At 41.3% G+C, this 25,780-nt stretch overlaps 1 protein-coding gene across 2 annotated transcripts; it reads right to left on the bottom strand.

The window, feature by feature from the left end:
• Nucleotides 1-3,164: 3,164 nt before the first annotated feature.
• olfm2a (olfactomedin 2a) lies at nucleotides 3,165-23,440 on the bottom strand (the record flags this gene model as incomplete). 2 transcript variants are annotated; one of them, XM_083930513.1, is made up of 6 exons in its annotated part: nucleotides 23,156-23,440; nucleotides 13,957-14,106; nucleotides 8,769-8,924; nucleotides 6,729-6,948; nucleotides 5,555-5,661; nucleotides 3,165-3,839 (listed from the first exon to the last, which is right to left on the bottom strand). In XM_083930513.1, the coding sequence occupies exons 1-6, from the start codon at nucleotides 23,297-23,299 to the stop codon at nucleotides 3,165-3,167; spliced, it is 1,452 nt and encodes a 483-aa protein (XP_083786639.1). In that variant the 5' UTR covers nucleotides 23,300-23,440. The 2 variants fall into 2 exon arrangements, with proteins under 2 accessions (XP_083786639.1, XP_083786640.1); XM_083930514.1 differs by having other exon boundaries at nucleotides 23,162-23,440.
• Between the last annotated feature and the right edge of the window lie 2,340 nt (nucleotides 23,441-25,780).

Here is a 25,780-nt window from a genome sequence, read left to right as displayed (position 1 = left end):
TGTACGGGCAAATAGGCCTTAACTGGAGATGATCTCTCCTGACACAGATACAATACTCAATTGAGGCCACCCATAATGATTTGATGCTGTTCGCCATGCCCCTTATCTATATTGTTGTTATCACATCACTTACTGGGCCTTGGCTCTGAGCATTAGTTGGCACAACAGCACAGTCAATGGTGCTCACAGAGCTAATGTCTGCTTCACAAATTCTGGAGGCAACGGTTATGCTGCTGGCATTGAACACTTGCAGTAATTGACTTTTGGTTGAAAAAAATGTTTTTTTGGTACTTGGTAATAACATCTTCAAGAAAAGTTACTGGAAAAGTGGCAATAATTTATATAGTTGTTTTTTTATTCTAAATGCATTGGATTTTTCCAATGGATAAAAAAAAAGCACATAGTTCTCTTTGTGACTATTGTCTTAAGTAAGTAGAATATGGACATGAATGGACAGAAAAGCCTTTCATATTTCTCACATCATGAATGCATCTTTCTAGTCTGCTGGCATTGTTTTTCAGTCTGTTTGATCATAGAGATTGCATTATTGGTGTGCAGTCATTACATCCTTCCCTGCTCTTTGTTGAGGGGGATACTTTGTTGCCTGGAAATTGTAAGTCCATTTTAACCAGTCATGCCTAACATTAAATACCTTTTGTGTATTTGTGAAACGGTCAGCTCCAGAATTTATAAGAGGATCTATGAAACACTTCTTTTTACCATAAGAAACCTTTGGCCCTGTTTTATAATTGCCTGCACAATTAGGATGGGTTTTCGTAGTAGCTAACCGGGCGGTCCGATCATCCTTTTATTTTTTCTTTGGACATTAGAAGAGCAGAGAGAAAATGCTGTGCGGATCTTATCTCAGGAGAGCAAGACCAACCGCCTTCCACTTTCATCTCAGTTGTATATATTTATCCGAAAGGGCATTTTACTGATTACCATCAATTTACAACCAATTACATCTTTATCTAAATTTTTGAAAATGTGTCCTTCCCCAAAAACAGCCCTCAACTTGTAAGCGACCATATATGTTTTAATTGTGGTGGTGACCTCTAGTAGCCATAGTAATCAGGTGGAGTACTGTATGAAAAAAAGCCATGTAGCAAGGAGGTTGGGATAGATGGATAGACTGCTCTTATGTACGAAGCTGACGTTACATACTGTACATAACATACTGATTTTAACCAAAACCATGATCTTTTCCTTACCTAACCAAACTGTGATCGTTTTTAAAAGATTGATGAAACTGATGTTTTAGATATGAGGACGTGGTGATCTCCTGCCACCAGTAGGAGGTGCTAATTCAGGAAACTGTGGGTCCATTTAGGGGGTAGAAACAAATCACCTACAGTACATGTGGTATGTGGTTGTATGGATTGGAGGACATTGAAACTTTTATATAATTCGGATGTTTCAAAAGTTGTTGGGCCTGTCAGACCTTGCAGTGTACCAAATTTGATGAGGAATGGACAAAAATGTCTTAAAACGTTTCCTTCTACAGTAGGGGTGGGGGAAAAAAATCGATTCTTAGATGCATCGATAATCGTTTTATAATCGCATCGCAGCCCTCTGAATTGTAATCCTAGTTTATATTTATACTCGACCTTTCTAGCTGATACTGTTGTGGACCCATGTGCTTATATTGTATTGTGCTTTAAATACGGGCCACTCCTGCGTATGAACTCATCAGGGCACTTTATTAATAGAAAGGTCATCTAGGATGAGTAGGATCACCATGGTAACGCAGGGAATGCAATTGTAGTGGACGTCTTCTGTGTCCACTACAGACCTTGCAAAGAATAAATGCACCCTCAGAAGTCTTGTAAAAATGAAAGGAAAAAAATGACAGCACCGTGTCCTCTATAGCAGAATTATTTTCCGTATCAAATAATAACAAAGATGAATGTAGTTTGAGACTTTTATGTAAGCCCCAGCCCCTCATGTGTATCCCGCTGTACTGTCTGCCGTGTGTTTGAACATTTCTCTTCAGAAAGCACCTTAGGGGAGCTGTGCGACTAACAAGATTAAAACAGATTGGAGCTTGAAATGCAACAGTAATTGTGAAGCTTTATTTCTCAAATGTAAATGCTCTTAGAATTCCTTTTACAGTTAGTTCCTCCTTCCCTGTTTGTGCTTCTCGTCCCTTCGCAGCACCACCTGCTCCCTTTAACCAGATGTTTTGCTTTCATTTTAAGTTCACCTTGAAACGTTAAATATAAGCCGTAGCCATTGCAGTTAAATTTAACAGTGTGAGTATATGGAAGCATGCTCTTTTATTGCACATAACCCTATGCTCTGCTTCTTTTTAGATCGAAGAAAAATGGGTGAAATGTTTTCTAAGTAGTGGTTTAATGCAGCCCTGGAGATTGACTTGTCAGTATTCACAAGCTGTCGGCTCATTATTTTATGATTCAGCTGTGGTAGTAATAGCCACTGAGTATCAACGAGATGGACACAATCATCAATTTAATTACTTAGAAAATATGCCATTTCACATATTCTAAAATGTATTTTTGATTTCATGCTGAAAAAACAGCTTCAATTAATTCAAAACACATTTTCCATCTCTGCAAGTTGTCAGTGAACAACCTGGTATACATACTTGTATGTACCCCTCATCCAAATATGAATAAAAGAAACAGTAATCATAACTAAATAAAGAAATGCTACACCTGATTACAGCTTTAAAGAAGCACCCAATCTTGGAAAAAGACAGATCCAAGTTTAAAGTCATGTTTTTACATGTGTCTCCTTTTTTGTTCACTCCTCAAAGATACAGCAAAGGTCTACTTTAAATAAAAGTGACAATGAAATACAAAGTCATAAATGGTAAAGATTGATATTTATTTCTCATCACAAATAAAAAGAACCATGCTTACTCGTCACAGAAAGAAAAATAAGATAAGCACTCTGTCTTGTATCTTTACCGACCTTGCTGTCGGAGTGTTTTTTGAGGATGTGAATAATAGCACTCTATGAATATTTAAATTCTTAAAAAAAACTCCCTCCTACCCACACCAGCCATAACCCCCCCACCCACACCACCCATAACCCCCCCACCCACACCACCCATAACCCCCCCACCCACCTTCAACCAAGCCATTTGCCCCTCCCCGAACAATGATCACAGCATTTTTTTAAGTGGGTCACTCTGAGGGCTCTCAGTCCCCAGAAGTCTTAATAACTTGGAACAGTGTGACATTGTAGAGCACCTGGTGTCCGTTGTTCCAGGTGTACAGGACCCTCTCCCTGGGGTTGTAGTCCATCATTGAGATGTGGGAGTATTGATTGTGGAAGGGGATGTCTGTGTACTCATAGCTTGATGTGTTGGTGTAATAGGCAAAGTAGATCTTGGCACCAGCCAGGTGGGAGTTGGTGACATAAAGTGTACCGCAGATCATGAAAGACTCTCCAGCACTGCGCTTGGGAAAGCCCGTATCCCAAGTCTGCAGAACTTCCAGACTCTGGGGCTCCAGTCGGCTGATGACAATGTTCCCAGCATTGGGGATGGTGGTGTAAACAGCCCACAGGCCATTCTCATCTGCCATCAGGTCGATGTCTGAGGAGCCACCCCAGGAGTAGGGAAAGGTGTTGTTGTAGCCGGCACCACTCAGGCTGCGCTGTACCAGCACACTTCGAGAACGGAAGTGGTACTTGATGATGATGTTGCTCTGATATTTGTTGTAGTACAGTGAGCCATTGTAGACCACATGACCAGTGCCTGCCCAGGGGTGAGGCAGCAAGTGCTGCACAAAGTTCTGACCCTTCATGAAATCATTCATTGTGCGGTATTCCAGGACACGCCGTCCCTTGAAGTAACCATCCATGGACCACACCTGTGGAGAGAAGAAATATGAATCCTATTGGGAAGAGGAGACAAACTGAAGGAGATGAATGAGAAGAGCTAGAGGTTATAGGAGAATGCTGTTATACCTGACACTGACACACCTCTCTGCAAGAACACTATCAGCATTGTCTCATTATAGCCTTTGGCAATGACCTGAGCAAAGTAAGCGGGTTGTGTGTGCGTTTATGGTAAATCTCTACTAGTCTGTATGTCTTCATGTGCATCCTTGAATGTGTTTCTGCAGAAGTATCGATCCCTCTCATGTGCGGGAGTGAAGACATCGCCTACGCTTTGCATTCAACCACTGCTTGTGCTTCCTGGCCTTTCCAGTCCACATTTACAGAAAATCGATACATTTAGCAGCTCAATCTTTTTCCTCAAGCACTCTCAGCGGATCTCTCCACTGACATGGCCCCTCTCTGGCTGCATCTCCCATCTCATTCCCTCAATGCTTCCGCTGAGGCACAGTTCAGCTTTTAATTGAATCAATTAAACTGCAGTTGGCTTAGATATTAATTTTGTCCTTAACATATCAAGGAGAGCTTTGCTAAGATGTAACTCTCGTTCTTCTGACGTCCCATCCATATTTTTTCTTTTCTTCCTCTCTGTTCCTGCTTTCGCATGCTCTCCAGGTGTAGAATAGGTCATTTCCTTGAATATAATTTCCAGTGGAGTGAGGTAGTGTATGAGAGGAATCGAGGGAAGGTGGTGTACCATAGCTGAATTATGAAAAGGGGGAGATTATGAAGCATTAAGCATTGTCTTCCCCTGCCTGCTAAATGAGTCTTTAGAGCTGTGCCAGACCATGTTTTTTTTCTGGCTCCTCAGCAACAATGATGTTTTCCCAAATATGGTTATTATGATTGGTGCGGGTGTTGATGTCATGTTGTTGATTTATCTGGCTTTTTATACAATCAGTGATTGATCTAAAGAGTCTAATGTGATCTTAGCAAGTAAGGTGATTAAAGACAAAGATCATGGCATTCAATCACAGAAATTGACCTTCTCTGTTGGCAATATCTATTTAGCCTGTTATGATTCAGCATGGGGATGAAAAAGGCCATTGTCATCCCTCCACTTACACTGTATCTGTTTCCATTCTCCCCTTCAGATCTCAAATAATCCACTCTTCCACCACAACCAATTCACCCATTCACCAGGCCCCACAATTCCTCTTCATTTTCTCCCTTAGTTGTGCCTTTTTCCACAGCTTTTTAACTGTGTATCTGCCCAAACCAAACCACATGTCAACTCTAATCAGGTGAAGCCATGGCTATATCATCTGGCTCCACAGCATCTCGGTACACTCCTCGTAATTACCAAGGTGATTTAGAAAACTTTAGACCAAACAACTCATTCATTTCTCCACTGATGACGAAGTGATTAATCAGCTAGAGTTGCAGTGACAGAAGTAGACAGGGAGAATAAAAAAGGACACTATCTATCAGTTGCTCAGCTTTGCATCCCAATTTCTCTCTCTGTCTGTCGTCCTCTAGGGCTCATGAGAAGTCTTACTCAGGCAAAACAGTCAATCAGTCACTGCAGTATCACAACATTGTTGCTGCGAGAGGTATTTCTTCCATTGAGCAGCCGACAGTTTTTTTTGACTATGACTTTCATTCTTCTATCCTCTGTTGAATTAAGTAGGTAGCAGGGATTAAAGGGTTCATGTTCAGGGGGTAGCATGGAAACAGAGGGACTTACTCGGTTGTCTGAGCTGGGGATCATGGTATCGGTCATCCAGGAACCAAACCTTGACCCTGATGCACGTACTGTGATGGGATTACTGACACCAGTCAGTTTTCCACAGCCTGGAGGTCAAAAAAGAGAAATAGGTGGGACGCCAATACAAATGTATGGATTAATGTAGGGCACACGCACATACAAACTGCCACACTGCATACACACCGAACAGATGGACATAGTTATGCCAAGGAACTCGTGTTCCACAAAGCTGGGTTTTAGGCCCTATATGGTTTTGTCAGTTTAGGGGTTTTATTAGTTCACATCTGTAAAAACATATCACTTTGGGCAGATGAAACTCATGACTATGTTTCAGAAAAGCAGCACTTTCTGAAGCCATAAATACTTCATTTAAAAAAGGACATGTGATAATTTGAAATTTCACTTGGGTGCAAGAGGTTTAATCCCATCCAATACAAGTCAGAGGTAAATAAAACGTGTTTGGGATTGAAATTTTACTAGTGATTTGCAAGAACACATGGATCAATGTATTTATTGACTGTTTTTTTTCCTAAACATATTAAAAACAGTTCTTGCATGCTTTTTTAAAATCAGTTTTTTTTAAAAGATATCTGTTTCAATCATTGTTTTAGGTTTCCCCTTCTTTGCATTTGTTTACCCAGTTTTGTAAAGCACTTATAAGATAAAAGTTATCTTGATTCTAAATTATTATATACAAGTATGTAACAAGTATTATATCTCTGAATGAAGCTTTTAATTTATGAAAGCACTTAATCAAAGCCAATAACAAAACACTAATGACCTAAAGGCTAAACTCTAACTGTAGTTTTTCCTGTTAAGTCATCAGTTTATATATGTGGAATTTTGTAAAATCATCAGTTTAAGCTAACACATTATATGAGAGTGCAATCAATTATTCATTCAGGCTTTCTAGGCCAATTTCGCTTTAATTTATGCATATAATTCAAACACTGAGGGGAGTGGAATTGGTGCCAATGTACAACAGACTTTTGACCATTGGTGATCTTTAATTTTTCATGAATTCATTTGTGCATTGTTGCTGTCTAACATCTGATTGTTTAAGTGCTAAAATGGTATTTGAGAATTAATTTCAAATCAAACATTCAATGACTAACCACCCACACACCCACATGCATTAATATATATCTTATACCTAGTTTCTGCATGCAGGAGTGGAGCCTGGTCTCCAGCAGCAGGACTCTCTGGCGCAGCTCCTCATAATCATAAGCCCCCATCTCTTCTTGGATGGCCATCAGCACCAACGAGAGATTCCTCACCTCCTCCCGAAGACGCAGGATCATCTTAGCATCTGTCTTGTACTGTTCCAACACTGGAAGCAGGGGCAGCAGCTGGGTCACCTTGTCTTTCAACTCCTAAGACAGCAATCACAGAGAAAGACACATGGAAAAGCAAAAAGGAGTGGAGAAGAATGAACACTGAAAGAATATAAGACAGGGGATGAAGTCGATCATTCTAGTCGGTACAGGGGGATTGTGTGCAGAGGAGCTAGCCCTTCAATCTTCAATTGTTGCTTCTGCTTCGTAGATCATCTCTCAATCAGGGGCTCATATTGGAGCTGGATCATCAGCTCAATTTCTTAGCGTCTGGATTCATCATGAGATTAATAGTACAAATGCACCAAGGTATAATTGAATTCAATTTCATGCATTACATTTTTGGCATGAACATCGAAATTGTCCATTTCTCTTCATGTGGCTATATTTTAGACTGCTGTACACAATTTCTCTCCTAATATTTATGCCCTCTAATATAAACTGTTTATATAACATAACATTTTTCTCAGTTGTCTGCTTTTTGTTGCTTTATCAAGTTTCCACCCACTTGTTTGACTTGTGTGGGCTTCTTTTAACGATCTGTATATAGATTGATTGCCATTCATAACTCTCTGTGTGGATTAGAACGCCACTGAATTTACACATTATTTTCAATGTGACCAAATGAACAAGTGTTTACTGTCACAGTTGGTTTGATTGATTTCATGTACAGTGAGGAGCATGTAGCTGCTGGGTGTAAACTTGGTCTGTGACTCATGTGTTTAGAAATAAAAAGAACAATGTGTCCTTAGGTACGAGTGCAGGAAACAGCAGGAGAGCCATGCTGCCTGCTTGGAAGTTAGAAGGCTCAAGAGAGAAATAGGTGTATCAATAAAGTGTGGCCACCACAGGAGGGGCTGTTTCCTCCTTGTTAAGGTTTATCGTAAATCTGGTGATGGAGCAGCTCTCAGCCCTGTGGCGCCACATCATAAATCTCATTTTCCCCTTTTCAAGCTGCGAAAATTCGGTCTCGTTAATCTCCCACGCTCTGCCATTGGCAACTTTGAGCTGCACGCATTCATCAGCCAACCTGCTCCGGTCAAATCCTGCTTATTTTTTTCCCCCTCTTCTCTTTATTCGATTGCGGATTTGCATTCAGACAAGTCCTGGGATATAATGCCCACTATTCTGCATATTTTAGTCATCCCAGGCTTTCCTGAGGAATTGGCTAATTTCATAAACATCTTCATTACCTCCGTTGGACTTGCTTTCATAAAACAAAAGCAAAACACAGCCATTCATGCTTGTCGCTGTGCTGAGGCAGGTTCCCAGGGGTAAAGCACACTTAGCATTTATCAAGGCATCTTTTAATCAAACTATTTTATGGTCCATCTAATATCTGTAAGGGTGTGAGAAATGTGAAGAAAGCCTGGGCAAGACAGCATGCTGACAGGAAGACAAAAAGGCCCTCTGATAATGGCAGTTGAGACTTAGCTTGTAGGGAGATAAGGTGGAGATAAATGTGAATATGTTATCCAAGAGCAGACACCAGAATGTTAAGTATATAGAGGAAGAGAGGCTGAGTGAGGCAAGAGAAGAAAGCAATACAGGAAAAAAACACTTATCTTCTAGGTTCAGGAGTTTAATAATTTAGAAGCATGTGAATCTGCTCAAATTTCCTCTGTGCATAACACAATGACTTAGAGATAGTTTGGGAATTGAATTTGTGTACCTATACCGCAGTCTATTGGGAGTCATACAAAGTTTTATTGTCTGTGAAAAGAAAAAGAAATTGCAATGCATCTGGCAAAGTTTGTGTGGACACATGGAGAGCGCTGCCACATCTAATGGTATCTGCATTCACTTGAGAATAATACACACACGCACTGCTGTAGAGAAGGTGATAGACAGCCAATTACCTGAAAGCCCTTCGGATTGAGACTGCGGGGATTTTCAGAGGCCACCTTCAGCTTTCCATCCACCACTTTCATTAGGCTCTCGGTGTTCCTTACATACTGTAGATCTCTGTACGTTCGCAGGTCCAGCACCTCCATTGACTGGCTAATGTTCTGAACCTGTCACACACAACACACACACACACACACACACACACACACACACACACACACACACACACACACACACACACACACACACACACACACACACACACACACACACACACACACACACACACACACACACACACACACACACACACACACACACACACACAGATGTTAGTTGAATTTTTTTAGTGTTAATCTTAATGGAATGGATTTTTCTACAATCCTCCATTCCTCATCAGACAAGCAGCTCTAGCTTGCAATTAAAGCTGAACTGATTTGTCAATTTAGTGATTAGTTGATAAGCTATTTAAATAATCAAGTACTTTAAGTCATTCTTCTGGAATGGGAATGTTTTCTTTAGTTTCTGTGACGGAAAGCTGGATATCTTTTTTGCGGATTGTTGGTTGGACAAAACTAGACATCATCTTGAGCTTGAAACTGGGATGGAACATTTGTTTGCTACTTGCTGACAGTTTACACAACCCAAAGTTAAAAAAAAAACCTTTAAAGAGAGACTGAGTTATATAGACAATGAATGAGCTAAGAAATTTAACCTGGATTGAGGAGGACATTGCGATACACAACACTCACAGAATGCCATTCAGACATAAAAGTACAACAACTCATTTGTTGTAATTCAATGTAGGCCTATGGCCTTGTTGCCTAGCAACATATAGTTGTGTGCGTGCATCACGGTGTGCAGAACTTACACACTCTCTTTTTGATTGTGTTTGTGGCTGCAGTTGCTGTGGAGTTTATATTGTTTATATCTCTGCGTTGTCTGCTGTGGTGAGGCTTTGTTCTGTGTATTGTCTGTCCTTTTTGTTTACTTTAGTTTAGTTGTATTTGGCCAAAATATTTATTCATTATATCTTTGATTTTGTCCATATTGCCCAGCCCTACTTGTTATTAACCCTCCTTCTAAAAGTGTAACACTGTAACATTTAGTCATCCGCTCGCACTACATTTTTACTCATCTACTTAACACTTTTCACTTTAATAAAATTTCTCTAAAGTAACAATACTTTTACTTGAGTATAATGTTCAGGTATCCTTCAATTCACCTGACCTGTGCATGCAGCTCAGGTGAATTGAAAACTCTGAAATGCGCACAGCTTGTGTATTTGTCTCAGTCAGCAAACTGCCAACCGTTCTAAGATGTTTCCATCACTTTCACCCAGTGCATGCTGGGATGTCTTGCAGTGCCCGAGGGATAAACAGATATGGAAAAATAATTTTTCCCTCAAGGCATCCATTGCAATTTGTCATCCCTTTATTCCAATTTGTATAAGGAAAAATGTAATATCTACTCGAATTTACTATAAATAGACTCTTTTAACATCATCATGTTGTTTTGAAAGATGATTGTAGGATTGCCCCCCAGTACTGTAAATTAAAAACTCTGCACCCAGTAGGAAGAAAACAATGGGTGTGACGATAAAACCTAAATACTTCACATCAGCAATGAGTTTAAAAATGTCTTTCAAGTATAGAGTTAACACATTTTTGTCGTATACAACACAGTTGAAAACCCAACCATTACTAACAATATACAAAAACGATAAACAGGTGAAAAATTAAATAAAAGCAAAAAACTAAGAAACAAAAAACAACAATAACCAAGATAAAAGACAAGGATATTGAAAGGGCAGCACAGTTTACCAGAATTTATCAAGATAATGCATACAAACATGCATTCATAAATCATGCAACAAAAGTATATAGTTGGGTACTCAGTTAAGGTATACATATCCCATTTCCATATGTACTGTATATCCATTTCCCACAGCTATCAAAATAGAAGATAGCAGTCTTATACCATTATGGCAGTGTAAACAAGTTGATGGATACATACAAAATATAATGCAAACAGAATACATCTCATGGAGGTGTAAACATGCTGTCAGGTAGGTGTTTATTGAATCGCAGTTCTCAGTTTTGCACTATGTTTAATTTTGACAAAGTCCTCCGCTTGCTCACACTTTGACAGCCCACTCTGTTGCTGCATAACCAGCCTACTGTTTCAAACACCCCCTCATCTTCTGCACGATGCACTAAACTGGCCAGAAATCATCTGAACATTGACAAATGTTGCAGGTCTGTGGTGCATACAGGCGTCTCACGTGTACATATGTTCAACTACCCACACAAACAGACACCCACCCACACAGGCACGCACCGCTGAAACTCTAGGCACACAACATATTTATTCAAATCCCTACTAACGAAAACATCAGTGACAACTCTCAAAGTCACAGTTTGACATAAAGTCTGTTTAGCACTAAATGCCTTGCTTGCCTACACTTTGACAGCCCACTCAATTACTTTGTGTCCAGCTTACTTTTTTCGACACCCAACTCATCTCCCACATGCTTCATGAACTGTCCAGGGAACATTTTCAACAGAATACATTTTCCTTCACCAATTAACTCACTGTCATATTTGACAGCACTACAGATGAGATGGTTGGATGGATGTGTAACTGTTACACCAGCCTGAAGTCTCAGCAAATGCAGTGTCACCATCCTACTGGGCTGCGGTGGCAGTCCGTCCTCTGAGCTGTGATAACTGACCTGCTCACTCATACACATACCACACATTTCACACATTTTCTTCTGGCTGCAGAAGATGCTTCCCACCCTTATACTTTCCAGAATTCAATCAGTCGCAGGTGTCCAGTGTAATGAGTTGCACTGTACCAACTGTACCAAGTGTGTTTGTGTGGCTGCATGCATTACTGTGCCCTCCTATCTAATTTGAGCTCCTCTCAACACAGTCAGTCGGACAGAGAGGTCAAAGGGGGTGGAGGTGTTCTAAAGTCTATGCCGTGAGTGATCTCTCGCCAGCTCTGGATGGTATTTTGTCTGTCTTTGTAGAAAGCTGAATAGAGGCTTTTTTCCCCAAGGCTACTTTACATTCTTTGAACAGAGGGTGGTTTTGACATTGTTGTTGCAACCTTGGCTGGCTGTGTCAGGGAGAGCGTTTGTGAATCTGGTCCGCTGAAATAATTCCCACACATGCTCTGGGTTCAGATGAGGATGTCTGGCCATGGCACACACACGCACACACACACACACACACACACACACACACACACACACACACACACACACACACACACACACACACACACACACACACACACACACACACACACACACACACACACACACACACACACACACACACACACACACACACACACACACACACACACACACACACACACACACTCACTCCTTTAACATGTGGCTTTAACTCGTTTGCAGCTGACCCCAGGTGTCTTCATTAGGTTGGGCTGTGGACTGTATTTGACGGGCACGCTTGGCTCTGATAACTGGTGTCTTACAAGCAGCATGCATGTACAATAGGGAAGACACGATAAAAAAACCCATTTGAAAAGGCTTGTAATATTCAGAGAGTGTCAGACGGGTGATGATTTAACTCTGGTCATTTCTGAAGGCTTATTGTGCTTGTATTGTGACATGTTATACAATGCAGCAACACAAACTGCACCCTTAATATTTAGTGTCAAAATCTACACCTCTCTGACTCATACATATGTCCAATGTTATACTTGTATGTTGGGTTTCTTCTAGAGCATGTTTACATGCTTTAATATTCAAATTTGTTTTTATTTTTCTCATACCGTCTGTCTGATTTTCCTGGGTTCACCCCCTTTAAAGTGCTCTGATTGGTCAGCATTCTGCATCTTCTGCATCTGTTGTATTAGATTTTCTATTTTAAAGGTTTTACTGATTTCTACAAACACCTATACTCATTTTTTAAGATGAGCAGATGGGTTTAACCTGATTTTCAGCTGTATATCTCGTCTTCACAACACTAAAAATTATGTTAAGCTCACTGCATTTACAGCACACAAGATCACATTGCAATGTCGACGGCTCAGAAATTCTTTCAACTGGCGAAAAGGACAAATCCAGTATTCAAAACACACACACTGGTTGTGCTGGGTTTTATTTCTGCATACCTAGAAACTTGCAGAAACAGTATTCTTTACATTCACCAATTCCTATAGACATACCGGTGCATCTATATATATATATATATATATATATATATATATATATATATATATATATATATATATATATATATATATATATATATTCCAACACAGAATATACCTTCTGTGTTGGAATATGCTTCTTTTAAAGAGTGTGTGTGAGTGTGGATTTTATCTGTATGAAGGTGTGCTTGAAACAGCAACAGACAGAGACTGTCAGGGGAAAAGGCAAACTTCAATGAGAATGAATGCAATATGTGAATTCAAGTGTCTCATTGATCCATCAGGACCTCAGAGCCTTTTCAATATCTCAATTTACCACCATCTCCCTTCACAAGACCACATCAATGTCTTACCTACTCTTTTCTAACTCTCTACTCCCAGGTCTTCACTCACTCTGTGACTGAGGACCCCCCCCCCCCCCCCCCCCCCCGGATTTGAGCCTCCACACAAAAATAAGAGAGTCACAAGCAGCTGGATTTGTTGTAAGCAGAGGTCCTCTCCTGCAATAGCCACTAGCATGAAAATACATTTGCATGCAGTGCACTGTAGGTCAATAGTATTCAATGTAAATAAAACATTGATTTATTGTCCAGTTGCAGAAACAGTGTACTGTGCTTGAGGGTTTTGCGTGCCTACACGTTTTTGTACGACATTACATTTATTTGCTTGACACGGGTATTCATACAAAAAGAGTGTTGACTTATATTTTTCACTTAGAGCAAGACATAATGAACACAAGTTTGAGCAAACAGCTTTAATGTGTGCAATCCAATCCAGGCTTAAGCAACTATGTGACTAAAAGGAAAGAAAGACAACAGTCTTCCGATTGACATCACACTCGTCTTCATGGCTTATCAACTGTAGTTTAGAGGAAGTGAGACTTTTCACTTCAGTAGCCTGTAACTGACAGACGGTGCCAGACATGAGCGCAGTGCATGTGTGGCGGTATGTGTGTCTGTGTGGGTAAGAGTCGTGTCTCAAAGTGAGTGTATTATGGACAGCTGTCACCTTCTCCATGAGCTGGCGAAGTTGTCTGCTGCGTGGGTCGCGGTTACACATGTTCTGAGCCGGTGCGACCACGGTACAGATACACTTCCCATCTGCGTCCTGTGCCGAGCTGTAGATCTGCCAGCCTTCCTCTGGGCTTGGGTACAGAGCCTGCAGGAAAATAGAGAAATGTATATCTTATTGCAAGTGAAGAAATGGGTTACTTCTGTCTGCTTTTGTTTATCTATGTTTCTACCAAGCAGGCTTTTCCAAATGCATGAGGGCAGACAAGATAGTTTATCCTGCCAGCATGTATCAACAGTAATCTGAAGTGTTCCACTCTTATAAAACCTTTCTAAACTAATAAATGTATCTTGTACTTGAAAGTGTTGTAGAAAGTGTTTGGAGAAAAAAAAGACTCCCTTTAATGCATTCTATATTGTGATTAGTTGTGCCCATTCTGTCACCATAAGTTAGATACAAAGTCATAATTTCTCCATGGTATTCTCTTTCTCTCACGCAACCCTGTCAAAAGTTACTTTTCCCCAAAGGCAATTAATGGCTATTGATCCCTCCAGTGACTCAAAATCACTTGCAGTCTAATTTTAGTATTAACCGGAGAGCATCAGAGAGAGACAAAGCAAAGCCAGAGATTGACAGAGGTGAGGCTCCCAGCTGTAAAGACAGGAGGAGAGATGAAGGATAGAAGAGTCGGAGGGAGAAAATAAGATGAAATGGGTGCAGATAAAGATAAGACAAGAACATCGGTGGAAAATACACAACACAGGTAGGAAAAAAAAACAGCATGACAGATTTTGAGCAAGAGCTTGATGGAGGATGAAGAAAGACAAAGACAAATGGGAGAGTTAACTGGGGGTTTTCAAAGAAAAAGAGGAAGAGGGCGGTATCAGGCCAGGCTGCGTGAAAGCAGAGCATCTAATAAGCTTGGACACAGAGAGGAAATAGAGCTGTTCGGGATCGATAATGCAGCCCGTAACCAGTGGAGGAGCGGCGAGGCTGAAAGGATGGATGTCTCTCTCTTACTAATCCAATCAAAAGTAGTGCTGTGCGCATGCAAGCACATGTACACACAGTTTACGCCAAGGCCTGGCCAGGACGATCCCTTCATTCACGCTGCACCTACACACACTCAGCATATAAAGCGAAATGTAATGAGAGAAGGAGCAGCCATTTTAGTGCTAAAATTAAAGACCCATTCACATAAGTGGAAGGAAAGGGCTGGAAATAAAATATTGTGGCTCGGAGCCGCTCGCCTGCTTTGCTCCGAGCAGTGGTGTACTGTATTTTCGTCTCCTTGGGTCGGGGGGATCAGATTAAAATGTCTTGGGGGACAGGGGGACTGTGTGATTGGAGTGTAAAGTAGTAACCACCCTGCAAGCCAATGTGCTCACTGTCACGTCTTGTCACTCCTGCCAATCCCTTGGCACCCGACCCCCCCTCCCCTCCCCTCCCCTCTCTCCCTTTCCTCTCCTGCTCTCACTACTCTCACTGCCTTCCTCCTCTCTTCCTTCCTCACTCTCACACTCACCCACTCTTCACTCCAAATGAGTGATTTTTAAATCAGACTTACTCCAAGTGAATTAAATATGCTGTAATGTCAGCCATGACAATGACATTATACATTCTTTTTTTATATTTTATCTGTTTCATTCTTTTCAAGTAGACTCATACATTTTTAAAATTAATACATAAACATTTAATTAAAGTAAGCAAGGAGTAATATACTATTCACATTTCTATTCATATTCAATCATTATTCCATACATACATTAGTGAAATTTCAGTATGACTGACAGTGTTATTGGCACTCTCTTCAAATTATCATTCCATTATTATTAGTATTGATGCATAGTTGTGAGTCAGTATGCAGCCAGTTCTTGCAGTCACTTGCTCAGTTTTTCTTCTGTCAGTCAACACATTTCTAACTTCTTCCATCTTTGAGGCAATTCAGCTTCAGAAGGCTGTGACTGTACAGTCGGTGGAAAGACGACAGAGGTCTGAGGCCAGAGTTGGCAGTAAAACCAAGACAACAGCACAACAGCAGAGCCTCCTCCGATTTCTTTCAACCGCATCTGACTGTGTGTTTCATTCTGCCTTTGCCCGAGGGGGATATTCTTTTCCTCTGTCTGCTTCTCTGCCCGCATCTCACTCACTGTCAGGACTTCTGATTTATTGCAGCGGGTGTGCGTGAGTGTGCTCATATGTTTACAGTAAGTAGCTCTGTGAGTATGGCATTGTGTCTATCTGTATATATCTGCAAGAACAGCACATATATTATTCTTGTACATACAGTATTTGATTGAATTCTTACCCATTTTAATAATGCATGCATTTGGACATGCATTTAAAACTGCAGCTACACTACTGATCTACCCCCGAGAGGGTTCGTCCCTGCAGCTGTATGCATGGTTGCTGCCGGACTTAAGGGGAGCATATGCTGTGGTTGATACGATACTGTGGATGTGTGTGTTAGATAGCATTGCACACCGACTTCTCATTATACTTGATATCCTGCAGTGTTAAACAGGTGGAGGTTAGTTTGCTTCACAACAGCAGAATCCACTTATGTTGCTCACTATGTGCCACCTCCTGCATTCAATAAAATTACCTCATATCCATACATGTGGGGGCTGTCTGCCTACGCACCAGATAGTCACCTTGATTTAAGAAGGATTCTTGCGAATGGATGCAGAAGTGGGCATCAATATTTCATACTGCTATCAGTCTGAAACAAGCCACAGTTGGTGTCACAGTTCTATTTTATATTACGTTACATAGTGGGCAGTGATAGGCAACAAGTTCAAAATTCAACTACTAGTACTGGAGGCATGTCAGCTCCATTATCATAATACTTTATTCATTTTCCAACATGTTTAAACTCATGCTGGGCTCCTCATGTGCTCTTTCCCAAGCCACAGAGCTCTCACAGCGTCACATCTTCTCTTCTCTTCATTAATTTTTCATAAATGCTGGGCTGAAATTAAGAGCTTATTTGAATCTTTTCCAATTTCATTACCACCCACCTATCCATTCTGAACTAACTTACCCATTCTCATCACGGTGGCAGTTTAGAGCACAGTGGGGAAGAGGTAATTCTTTAATGCAAATGTGCTTTGTCCCTATATGCTTTGTGTCTGAGCCGTTGCTATTTATCTTCCCTCATATGCAACTGATGCCCCGAGTTTAAGTTGTAAACTTGGAAATATTTTTCTGAACATTGGTTTAATGTAAATATGATTAAATCTTCTTTCTGCCTTTCAGTGGCGGTTAGCTGGGGGCATTTCAGGTCTGAAGGATAACCCTTTCCTCCCATGTGGTTTCAGGAGAGAGGAGGTGTTCACATATCTGATGTGAGGGATGAAATAGAATATGTAAGTGCCAGATTTAAGCTGTCACATTAATGGCTGCCATGCAAAAGCCCATTAAGAAAGAAGACTGCAGCAATGAAAACAACAGGAAACCGCAGAGGGCAAGAGAGATGATAAATCAATTGGTCTTGCTTACTAAAGTGAAAATTACCCCTTGAGGTTTCTGAACTGCCCCTTTTGCACCACCCCAGGGTTCCCTTTGTTCCCATGACATAAGATTTTAGAGACTCAACCTGTAAAGTCCCACCATCCACTGCAGGCTTGTCTTCCAATTACATACTCCCAATAGAAAAGGGATTTTAGGTGGGAGTTACTGATTCGCTGATAGGTGGAAAAGTGGTTTGAGAAAGGCTGACAGGAAAGAGAGAGATGGCTCTAATTTCCTTGAGCTTAGTTCAAACGCTGCCCAGCCACAATGTCAAATGTCAACTTCAGTTAAATCCCTGCTGAGAGAGGGGAGGAGGAAATGAGATGAGAGGGTGTGGTCATTACTAAGCGAAAAAGTAGTAACCAAATGTGACAAGCATTCCTCCCTTGACTCCTATACGCTGCAGACAGAAAGAGATAATGTTCAGATCAGATAACATGTAGGCAGTGTATGCAGTTTTTTGGGCTAACCACGAACCACCTCTGGCTATTACCTGATGCCTCCTCGCAGTGTAAAGGCTCTCAGAACCCTTGTGTTGTTAATGATTCAGAAGTTCAGAGGGATTATCCAATTAGACATTGGAGCCGTTGGTATCACTGTCAAGAGTTGCAGGATGGACTTCCTCTGGCGTTTCATTAGACCGACCCTGGAGTTGGCTGCTGTAAAGCCAGAGCTAAATGAGATCATAAATCTACAGCTTGCTACTTTATGAGCATGACGGGAAGTCTATTACTACTTTCATAAGCAGCAGGCAGAAGGGGCAAACCTTCAGAAGCAGGCACCAGTCCTGGGATATGGGAGAGAGCTGACTGATACACTGTGAACTGAACTTACATCTGTGAAACTGCAACGCCACAGAGGACAGGCAGTGTAAGAACAGGAGGACTGAGATAAAGTTGTAGAGAACGGCAAGACAGAAGCATGTTTAGGAAATAAGTGACCTCAAGGTTAGATAGACTGAGAGTAAGGATAAGAAATGAAGAGGTGCTACCAATGTAATCTCCTCCTTCTGTTTCCATCCCACAACGCCAACTTTGTTTATCTAAGTTCCCTAGCTTCACTTTCTTTTCCTCTCTCCCTCTGCAGAATTATGTTTTATGCCAGCCATTAACTTCTCTTCTCTTGTTTCCAGCAAAGTTGAAAAATCTGTCCTTGTTACACAGAGCCCACTTCAATCTATACTTTGGCCAAACAATCAGATCTCATTTTTCAAATTTGCTGGGTATTGATGTAATTGGCCGTGCCAATATAAACATGCAAATACACACACACTCTTTAAATGAACAGATGACGATCAGTCAATCCTCAATGCACAGGCCAGCTGCTGGCCTTTACAATAAAATTCAATAAGGACTCCTGGTGAAGTCCCTGGTCTCTCCTGGGCCCAAGGAAAACCAATTACAACAATCAGCGCAGCATGGTTGCCAGTCAATAATATGACTCATAAACTCATCGTGGCCCTCTCCCTGCTGCCTCCTTTTCCTCCCTGCTGCCTCGCACTTTCTCCCACTCCATCACTCCCGTGACTGCCACCCCTCCTGCGTGGTGTCCTACTTGCTTTCCATCTGCAGCTCACTCACACCAATCCGGATCCCACTTGAATGACAGTGGGGGGAGCAGATGCGTCAAGCACTATTTGAAGGGGGGGCTCAGTAGGAGAACTCCTGGAGAAGTGAGAGTAAATTATACTCACCAATGCTCAGCACGTACGAGGTACAACTTTATACTTTTTGGAGCAAGCTGCTACTACCATGCTGTCTGCTGTTAGACGGGTACAAGATAGCTCTGTCACGGCTGGTGTTAAATAGAGGAGGGAGACGACAGTGGCAGGCTAGCTAGTGTGAGAAAACACTTTATAAACTGTTAGAACACAGTCAGTGGTTCCATGGAGGAAAATATGGATTGTAGAAGTGTGTGAATTGTGAAATCATCAAATTGCTTTTGAAGGGCAAAGCAATATGTTCAGAGTATTGAAATTACACTCTAGTAATGGCAAATGAACCATGTCAAAATCTTGATTATGAGCCCAGCTATAAAGTCTGGGATCAATAGTGCTTTGTACACGGGCTATCACACAGTTACCTCATGTATTAAGACAATTTAATAAGTCTTTTACAAGATTGTCTTTCACTCATTCTGGCGCTTCACACCACTTCACGTTGACTAGGTAGTAGAGGACACCTGTCATGGCTCAAATAAAGTTTGGTTAATAAACATAAAAGCAAAGTGCTGAAATAAATTTCAGCAGCGGTGTTTAATCTTTAATCCATAGCCAAGAATTGCTCTTTACAATCTGCTTTATTGGATTGCACAGTGGATGTGATGAAGTTTACAGTCTCACACGCAGACAGACACAGGCTGGGTGACCCCAATCAGATTCTGAGCCCTGGCTCTTTGTACTCCGCCATTTGTTGTTTCATGCTCTCTTTTGATGGTGAGAATATTTTCTCCACTCTTCTGCCTCACAGCTTTCTAATTTTAGATATCAAAGGGAGAGTCAAGACACACACACACACACACACACACACACACACACACACACACACACACACACACACACACACACACACACACACACACGCACACAAACTGTGCGGTCTTTCAGTGCAATATTGTGCGTATACAACAACAGTATGTAAAGCTCTATGACGTGAAAACATACACACAAAATGTATATTAAACAATGACGAGTTAATTTGCAAAAATGGATGAAAGCCATTCTTAACATGAATAAACAAGCACCAGTTTGAAAGATTTTTCCCTTGAGTGCCCATTACAGAGGAGTGATTTTGAAAATGAAAAATAAATTATGATATCTAAACAACCCAGCACTAGTTTGATTGATATTCTCTGCATTGCACACACAAAACATGATTTAAAATAAATAAAAATAGACATCTGTTTTAGTAAATGAAACCTTCAAATAAAACATAACGTGCCAGTAATCCTTACTACATCTATTAAACGTGTTATCCAGACTGCGAGAATCATGAGCAGGTACTTCTGAAGTGGATTATGTCTTATTGCTATAAAACAGACATCATCTATCTCAATAAACTTTCTACTTTGACTTTTAAGTGTGGAGTACACCAGGGCTCAACTCTTGGACCAGTATTGTTTTTATATCTTACCGTTGGGAAAACTTGTTTGCAAGTAATGCTGTGCATTACAGAAGGGTGGCTCAGAATTTCCTCCAGCTATATTCAGATACAATTAAAGTTGTTATGACTTACATGTCACAAAACAAATTTGGCAGTGCTTTGGTGACTATCTGCGATTAAGGTTGTCCTTTTTGACTTTTGAGTTCAGAAAATCATGTTAAAAGACCAGACAGAGCTGCTTCTCCAATTTAAGGAATATTAACTGTAATTGCAAAATGAATGTCAATTTTGTTAATAGATTAACAATGCATTTCTTGATCATTGATATGATTATAAATAACATTTTGTGACTGCACAGCCTAAAAAGGTCTACAGCTTATCTTGGCTTGACCATCCTACGCAGCCACACCAATTCCATGTAAGTGTTAGAGTTCCCAGGTCTCTTCCGCTCATTAAGGAACATGGTTTTGCACTATCCAGATGTGTACAAGCATCCAGGCAGTGTTGTGCTCAGTGCCATGGCAGAAAGGCCATATGAACTCAGTCAGCTGTGTTCTTGGATCAGCTGGTTAGAAGACAGGCACAGAAAGCAAGTGAAGCAGACTTTGAAAATAGCTCTGAGCATGCATTGGTGCCAGGGTGGGGAGCAGCCATGCAATGGCCACTGGCACACAGGCACCACAGCGTCACAAGACCGTGGCTAGATTGTCTTTGATTAGAACTCTAAACATTGTATGAGTCATGACTGCCTCTTAGATCATCACAGGCAAATGTTTCATTAATAGTGATGGGACTTTGAGGCAAGGTTTTACATTAAAGTTTTATTCGCTGCAATTGTTTATGAGGGAGATTATCCCTGTCTCAAAGCGAAGACACTTCCCATCACAACAGACTGTTATACTATGATAATTCCTGGCACAATCAAACTGGCTCATCAGTTTTGATGAAACTTTAATGGCATGAACATCAATGGCCGCCTTTTTTCTCCATTGGTTGTAAAGGAGAGTTGCCTGAAAGAAAATATCCACTCATAACTATGTATAGTATTTCATTGTATCCAGTCTTTTGAAATGCAAATAAGGCTTCCAGTCACGAGTTTTGATTAGAATGAGTTCACTGAAAAGAAACCTTGCAACATTTTGTTATTCCCCTTGACCCTGAGCAGGATATGCCCGTATAGAAAATAAAGGGATGGCTTATCCAGACCAAAACCCCAGGGGGAAAGGTGGGTGTTCAATAGGATTATAGAGTTTAGTGCTTTAAATAATTCAAACAAGCCTGACACGCTGAAATGTTACAAAGATTAGATTATGATTTTACTTTGATATTGTACTCAAAATTACTTTCTGAGATAAGAACACATTGTAGGAAAGATAAAACAAGTTTGGAGAAAAGTGCTTTTAGTTAGGTGCTTGACATTTTCACAGCTTTTTCTCCAAAGAAAACATTTCAACCCACTGAAACATTAAGGAGACATAAAGCGGGGGATTGATGTTTTAACGAACCGTTATAAATTATAAAACTCTTCTTCAAGCAGATGGACCTTTACCCCTGAGACAAGAATGCCTAAACATACTCAGGGTACATATTTGAAATTACAAACACACACACGCACATGCACACGCACACACACACACGCCCATGTCCAGATGGTCACAGATCTCTTGGGATATTCAATTTGAATCAATCATTTCAACAGACCAAGGCATTTTCTTAATGGGAAAGGTGCCATAAAAACACACTCAGGCAGAGGCAAAGGCAATCATTAACCGCTGATGAACCAGAAAATACCTAATTTATGCGTCTGCTTGATATTTACCTCCCATTAGAACTCTGAGACAGACAAACATAAAACTTGCGTGTGTGCATTAAACAGAAGACAAGCTACCGTGTAAACACAATTTAAATATCAAACTTCAACAATAAACTGAACCAAAACTGCTTTTCAGTTGCAAAACACCCCCAATGGTCTCTCTATACCTGTATGACCTCCATACGTACCAGAGTGTTTTACTATAGGAGTGGATCCTTGAAACTGTAACATTGTCTCAACCTCCGTGTCTTCCTCATCACCTTTGAATCTGAGCACCATCCTTCCCACCCTGGAGGTGACTGACAGATGGGATCAGCCTGAGCATCACTCAGAACAGCTTTCTACCTCCTGTCACCCCGTCAAAAACATATGATTTACTGCAGCCGTCCACTGCGTCTTCCACCTCTCACCATCACTTACAGTCACAAGCCCACATTTCGGCATAATTATACTAAATGTGACCCACACACCAACATGTGCATCAATCACATTATGTTGAAACATTGCTCTCATGCATGCCTACCATCAACATCTCTGTCTTATTAATATATCATAGTCCTCGAGAAAGACTCTCGAAGTCCGTCTCGAAACCCCTCAGCTGTAGTTAAACACGTAGACACACTATCTCACATGCTAGTATCTTTTTCTTCACTCTGTCTCCTGCTGTGTCTATCTTTCATCTCTCTTTTTCTATTACATTCACAGTGAGATCATGCATGGACAAATACAGTGCACACACTCGCAAAATAAGCAAAAAAGTCTTACGCACACTGACAATCCTCTCCGAGGTGCCCCCTCTGGAGATAGTGGTTCCGTTGAGTCCCACCAGAGAGGGCAGAGTCTGAGACATCCAGTTGGTCACCATGGCCATGGTGCTGAGCACCGCCCCGATCTTTAGCATGGGAACACTCATGTTTGCTCCCCGTGGGGCCCCGCCGCAAACGGCCCTACAGCCAGCCCTAACCTGCCCTGCCCTAGACCTCGGCTCCAGTCAGGGAAACCAGCAAGTCGGCTTCTGCCTCAGCCCAAGCAGCAGTAAAGCCCCCAGAGCTGGTGAAGCACAGTTACCAGACTCACACACTCTGGCTCTGTCAAAGGGACAGCTAGAGACCGGTTAGAGAGCAGCCCACATCCAACAGCATCATGCTGGAATCTTCCCTCTCAGTGACTGCCTTAGCCTCACCCCCTCCCTCTTTCTCCCTCTCTTTCCATCCCTCTCACTTCCTCACTCTCCCCTCATCTCTCTCCCCCTCTCTTCCTCAAGATGCAGAGCTGCGCATTGGCTGTCTCTCCATTTCAACCCCTCCCAGTCAGCCTATGCTCTTTTTTTTGCCAGCCCTGTTTTGCATGTATCCATTCTTTTCTCTTTCTATGACATGTGGCTGTTCTTTTACAACTCACATCTTGATGTGTGTGCACGTATACATTTCTGAGGCGTGAAGATTGGAGAGAGACTGATTTCAGTGGGCTCATCTGTGCTCTATATATTACAGTATGTTGCATGTGTGCCAAAGGCATCCCAGACACAGTAAACTGTTCTCATCACACTGTCTACACTGGATGGAGGACTGGGGATAAAAAGGGTTGAGTAGATAGATTGAGGGGAGCCATGGGCAGCAAGGTATTAAAGTGGGAGAGATCCAGGTGCTCCTGCTCACGGCTGCTTCTGACAGCTCATCTGTCATTCTGCTTCATGACATATCCTAAATCAGCCTGTAGCTTGCACTTTCACAGTATCTTACCAACTCCACTCTGCCTGAGGCGTAACCATATTGCTGTCTTCAATTAGATGTCTTCTTGACACTTCCTGCCTAAAATGTTGCTTATGCTCTAAAACGAGTGCATGAATTCACATTTGGATGAATGAACTGACATAAATGATGGAACAGATTAAAGCTTACAAAGCTCCTTAAATGCAAAACTGATAAATCAAGTCTGGATTTGTTCTTATAGGCTGCTATAGCTATCCTCGAACAAGGGGGATTAAATGTTATTTTTCAAGTGGTGCAGTTATACCATTGTTGCATTTCTATAATCCAAATGGCTTTAGCTTTTAGCACAATTGCAGTTGGTAAAGTCAGTGTCAGATATCATACCAATCGCTTCACTGCCTATTTTGGAGTCACATCACATCAGAGGCTATGCCTGAAGCCTGATTTGAGCTTGACCGATTTAATCGCATACTCTAGTTTAGATCTGCGCTTTTGATATAGGTTTTGTATTTTGTATCCAAATCATAACTGTCTGAATTTGACACTCGACTCTACTCTAATGGCCCAGGTGGAATGAGGGGTATGAGATCTGGAGGGTGTCTCAAATTTCTCCTTTAAGCTTAGAGCCTCCCCTCGCAACAATTTCCATTAAGATACTGGGCCACTGGCACTGTTGTGTCACGCTCTAAACAACCATGAATAATGATGACAGAATGGCTTGCTCAGACAAAACGGCCAGGTCATCTCCCTTTCTTTCCTGCTTCCTGGTCCGCTGACTTATTCAGTTTGTCAGCCATGGATGGGCTCCCTTCCCCACACAGTCACATTGGGTGAGTGATACGGGCTCCTCTGTGTGGGGTATACTAAGAAGTGATATGAGAAGAGACAGCTTTTTGAGCCCCATCCAAAAGATGTCAGCCCTCCTCAGCTCACCTGCTGGCTCCCACATTAGTCCCTGTCTGCTCCTCTATTTTTGAGATGAGTCTGACCCTGTGTGGCAAGCAGTGGAATTGCACCCAACATGTGAGAGTGAGCCAGTGTATGTCATTGTTGTTTTGCTGGTCACAGTTAGTTGTTGGGAATGTGTTTAGGAGATCTGAGAGGGCATGTGGCAGCACTGTTTAGAATCTCACTGTTCCATGTCTAACAGATTTTAGAAAAAGGTTATATGCAAAGTAATATTAGTAATATTCATATAGGGCTATGCCATTGTCCAGGAGATTTCTTATTGATCTAATCTAAATAGTTGGTCTGATATGTCTTTATAATGAAATGACATGAACTATATTAATTATGTTTTGTAATGTACTATTCTATAATGTATTTCCTGTGATGCACTTTCTAAAGAGAATGCAGTAATTCTCACATTCACAGGGTGGCAGCAAAGATTTAAACATGGGACTAGATGCCCTCAACTCTTCTATGTATTTAACCAAGCTCTTGTACTCAGCCTCTACAAAGAAAAGCTGTAAAAGTAATGTAAGATGGTGCTTATTGATGCACCATCTTAGATTCATTGAAGAGGACCCCCTCCCTACACCCCCATCCCATGTATGACTGTGGACACTGCAATATGTAAGCTGGACATTTCACTGTAAAATCCATGACTACAGCACATTGATATTTTTAATGTTCCTCCAGTGGCCCCCTTGTGTGCAGTTGTACTGCCCAAATGAGCTTAA

The sequence above is a fragment of the Echiichthys vipera genome, assembly GCF_963691815.1.
Source record: "Echiichthys vipera genome assembly, chromosome: 17".
Lineage (NCBI taxonomy): Eukaryota > Metazoa > Chordata > Actinopteri > Perciformes > Trachinidae > Echiichthys > Echiichthys vipera.
Note: the sequence above shows the minus strand (reverse complement) of the source record. Positions and strands in the feature narration are given on the sequence as shown.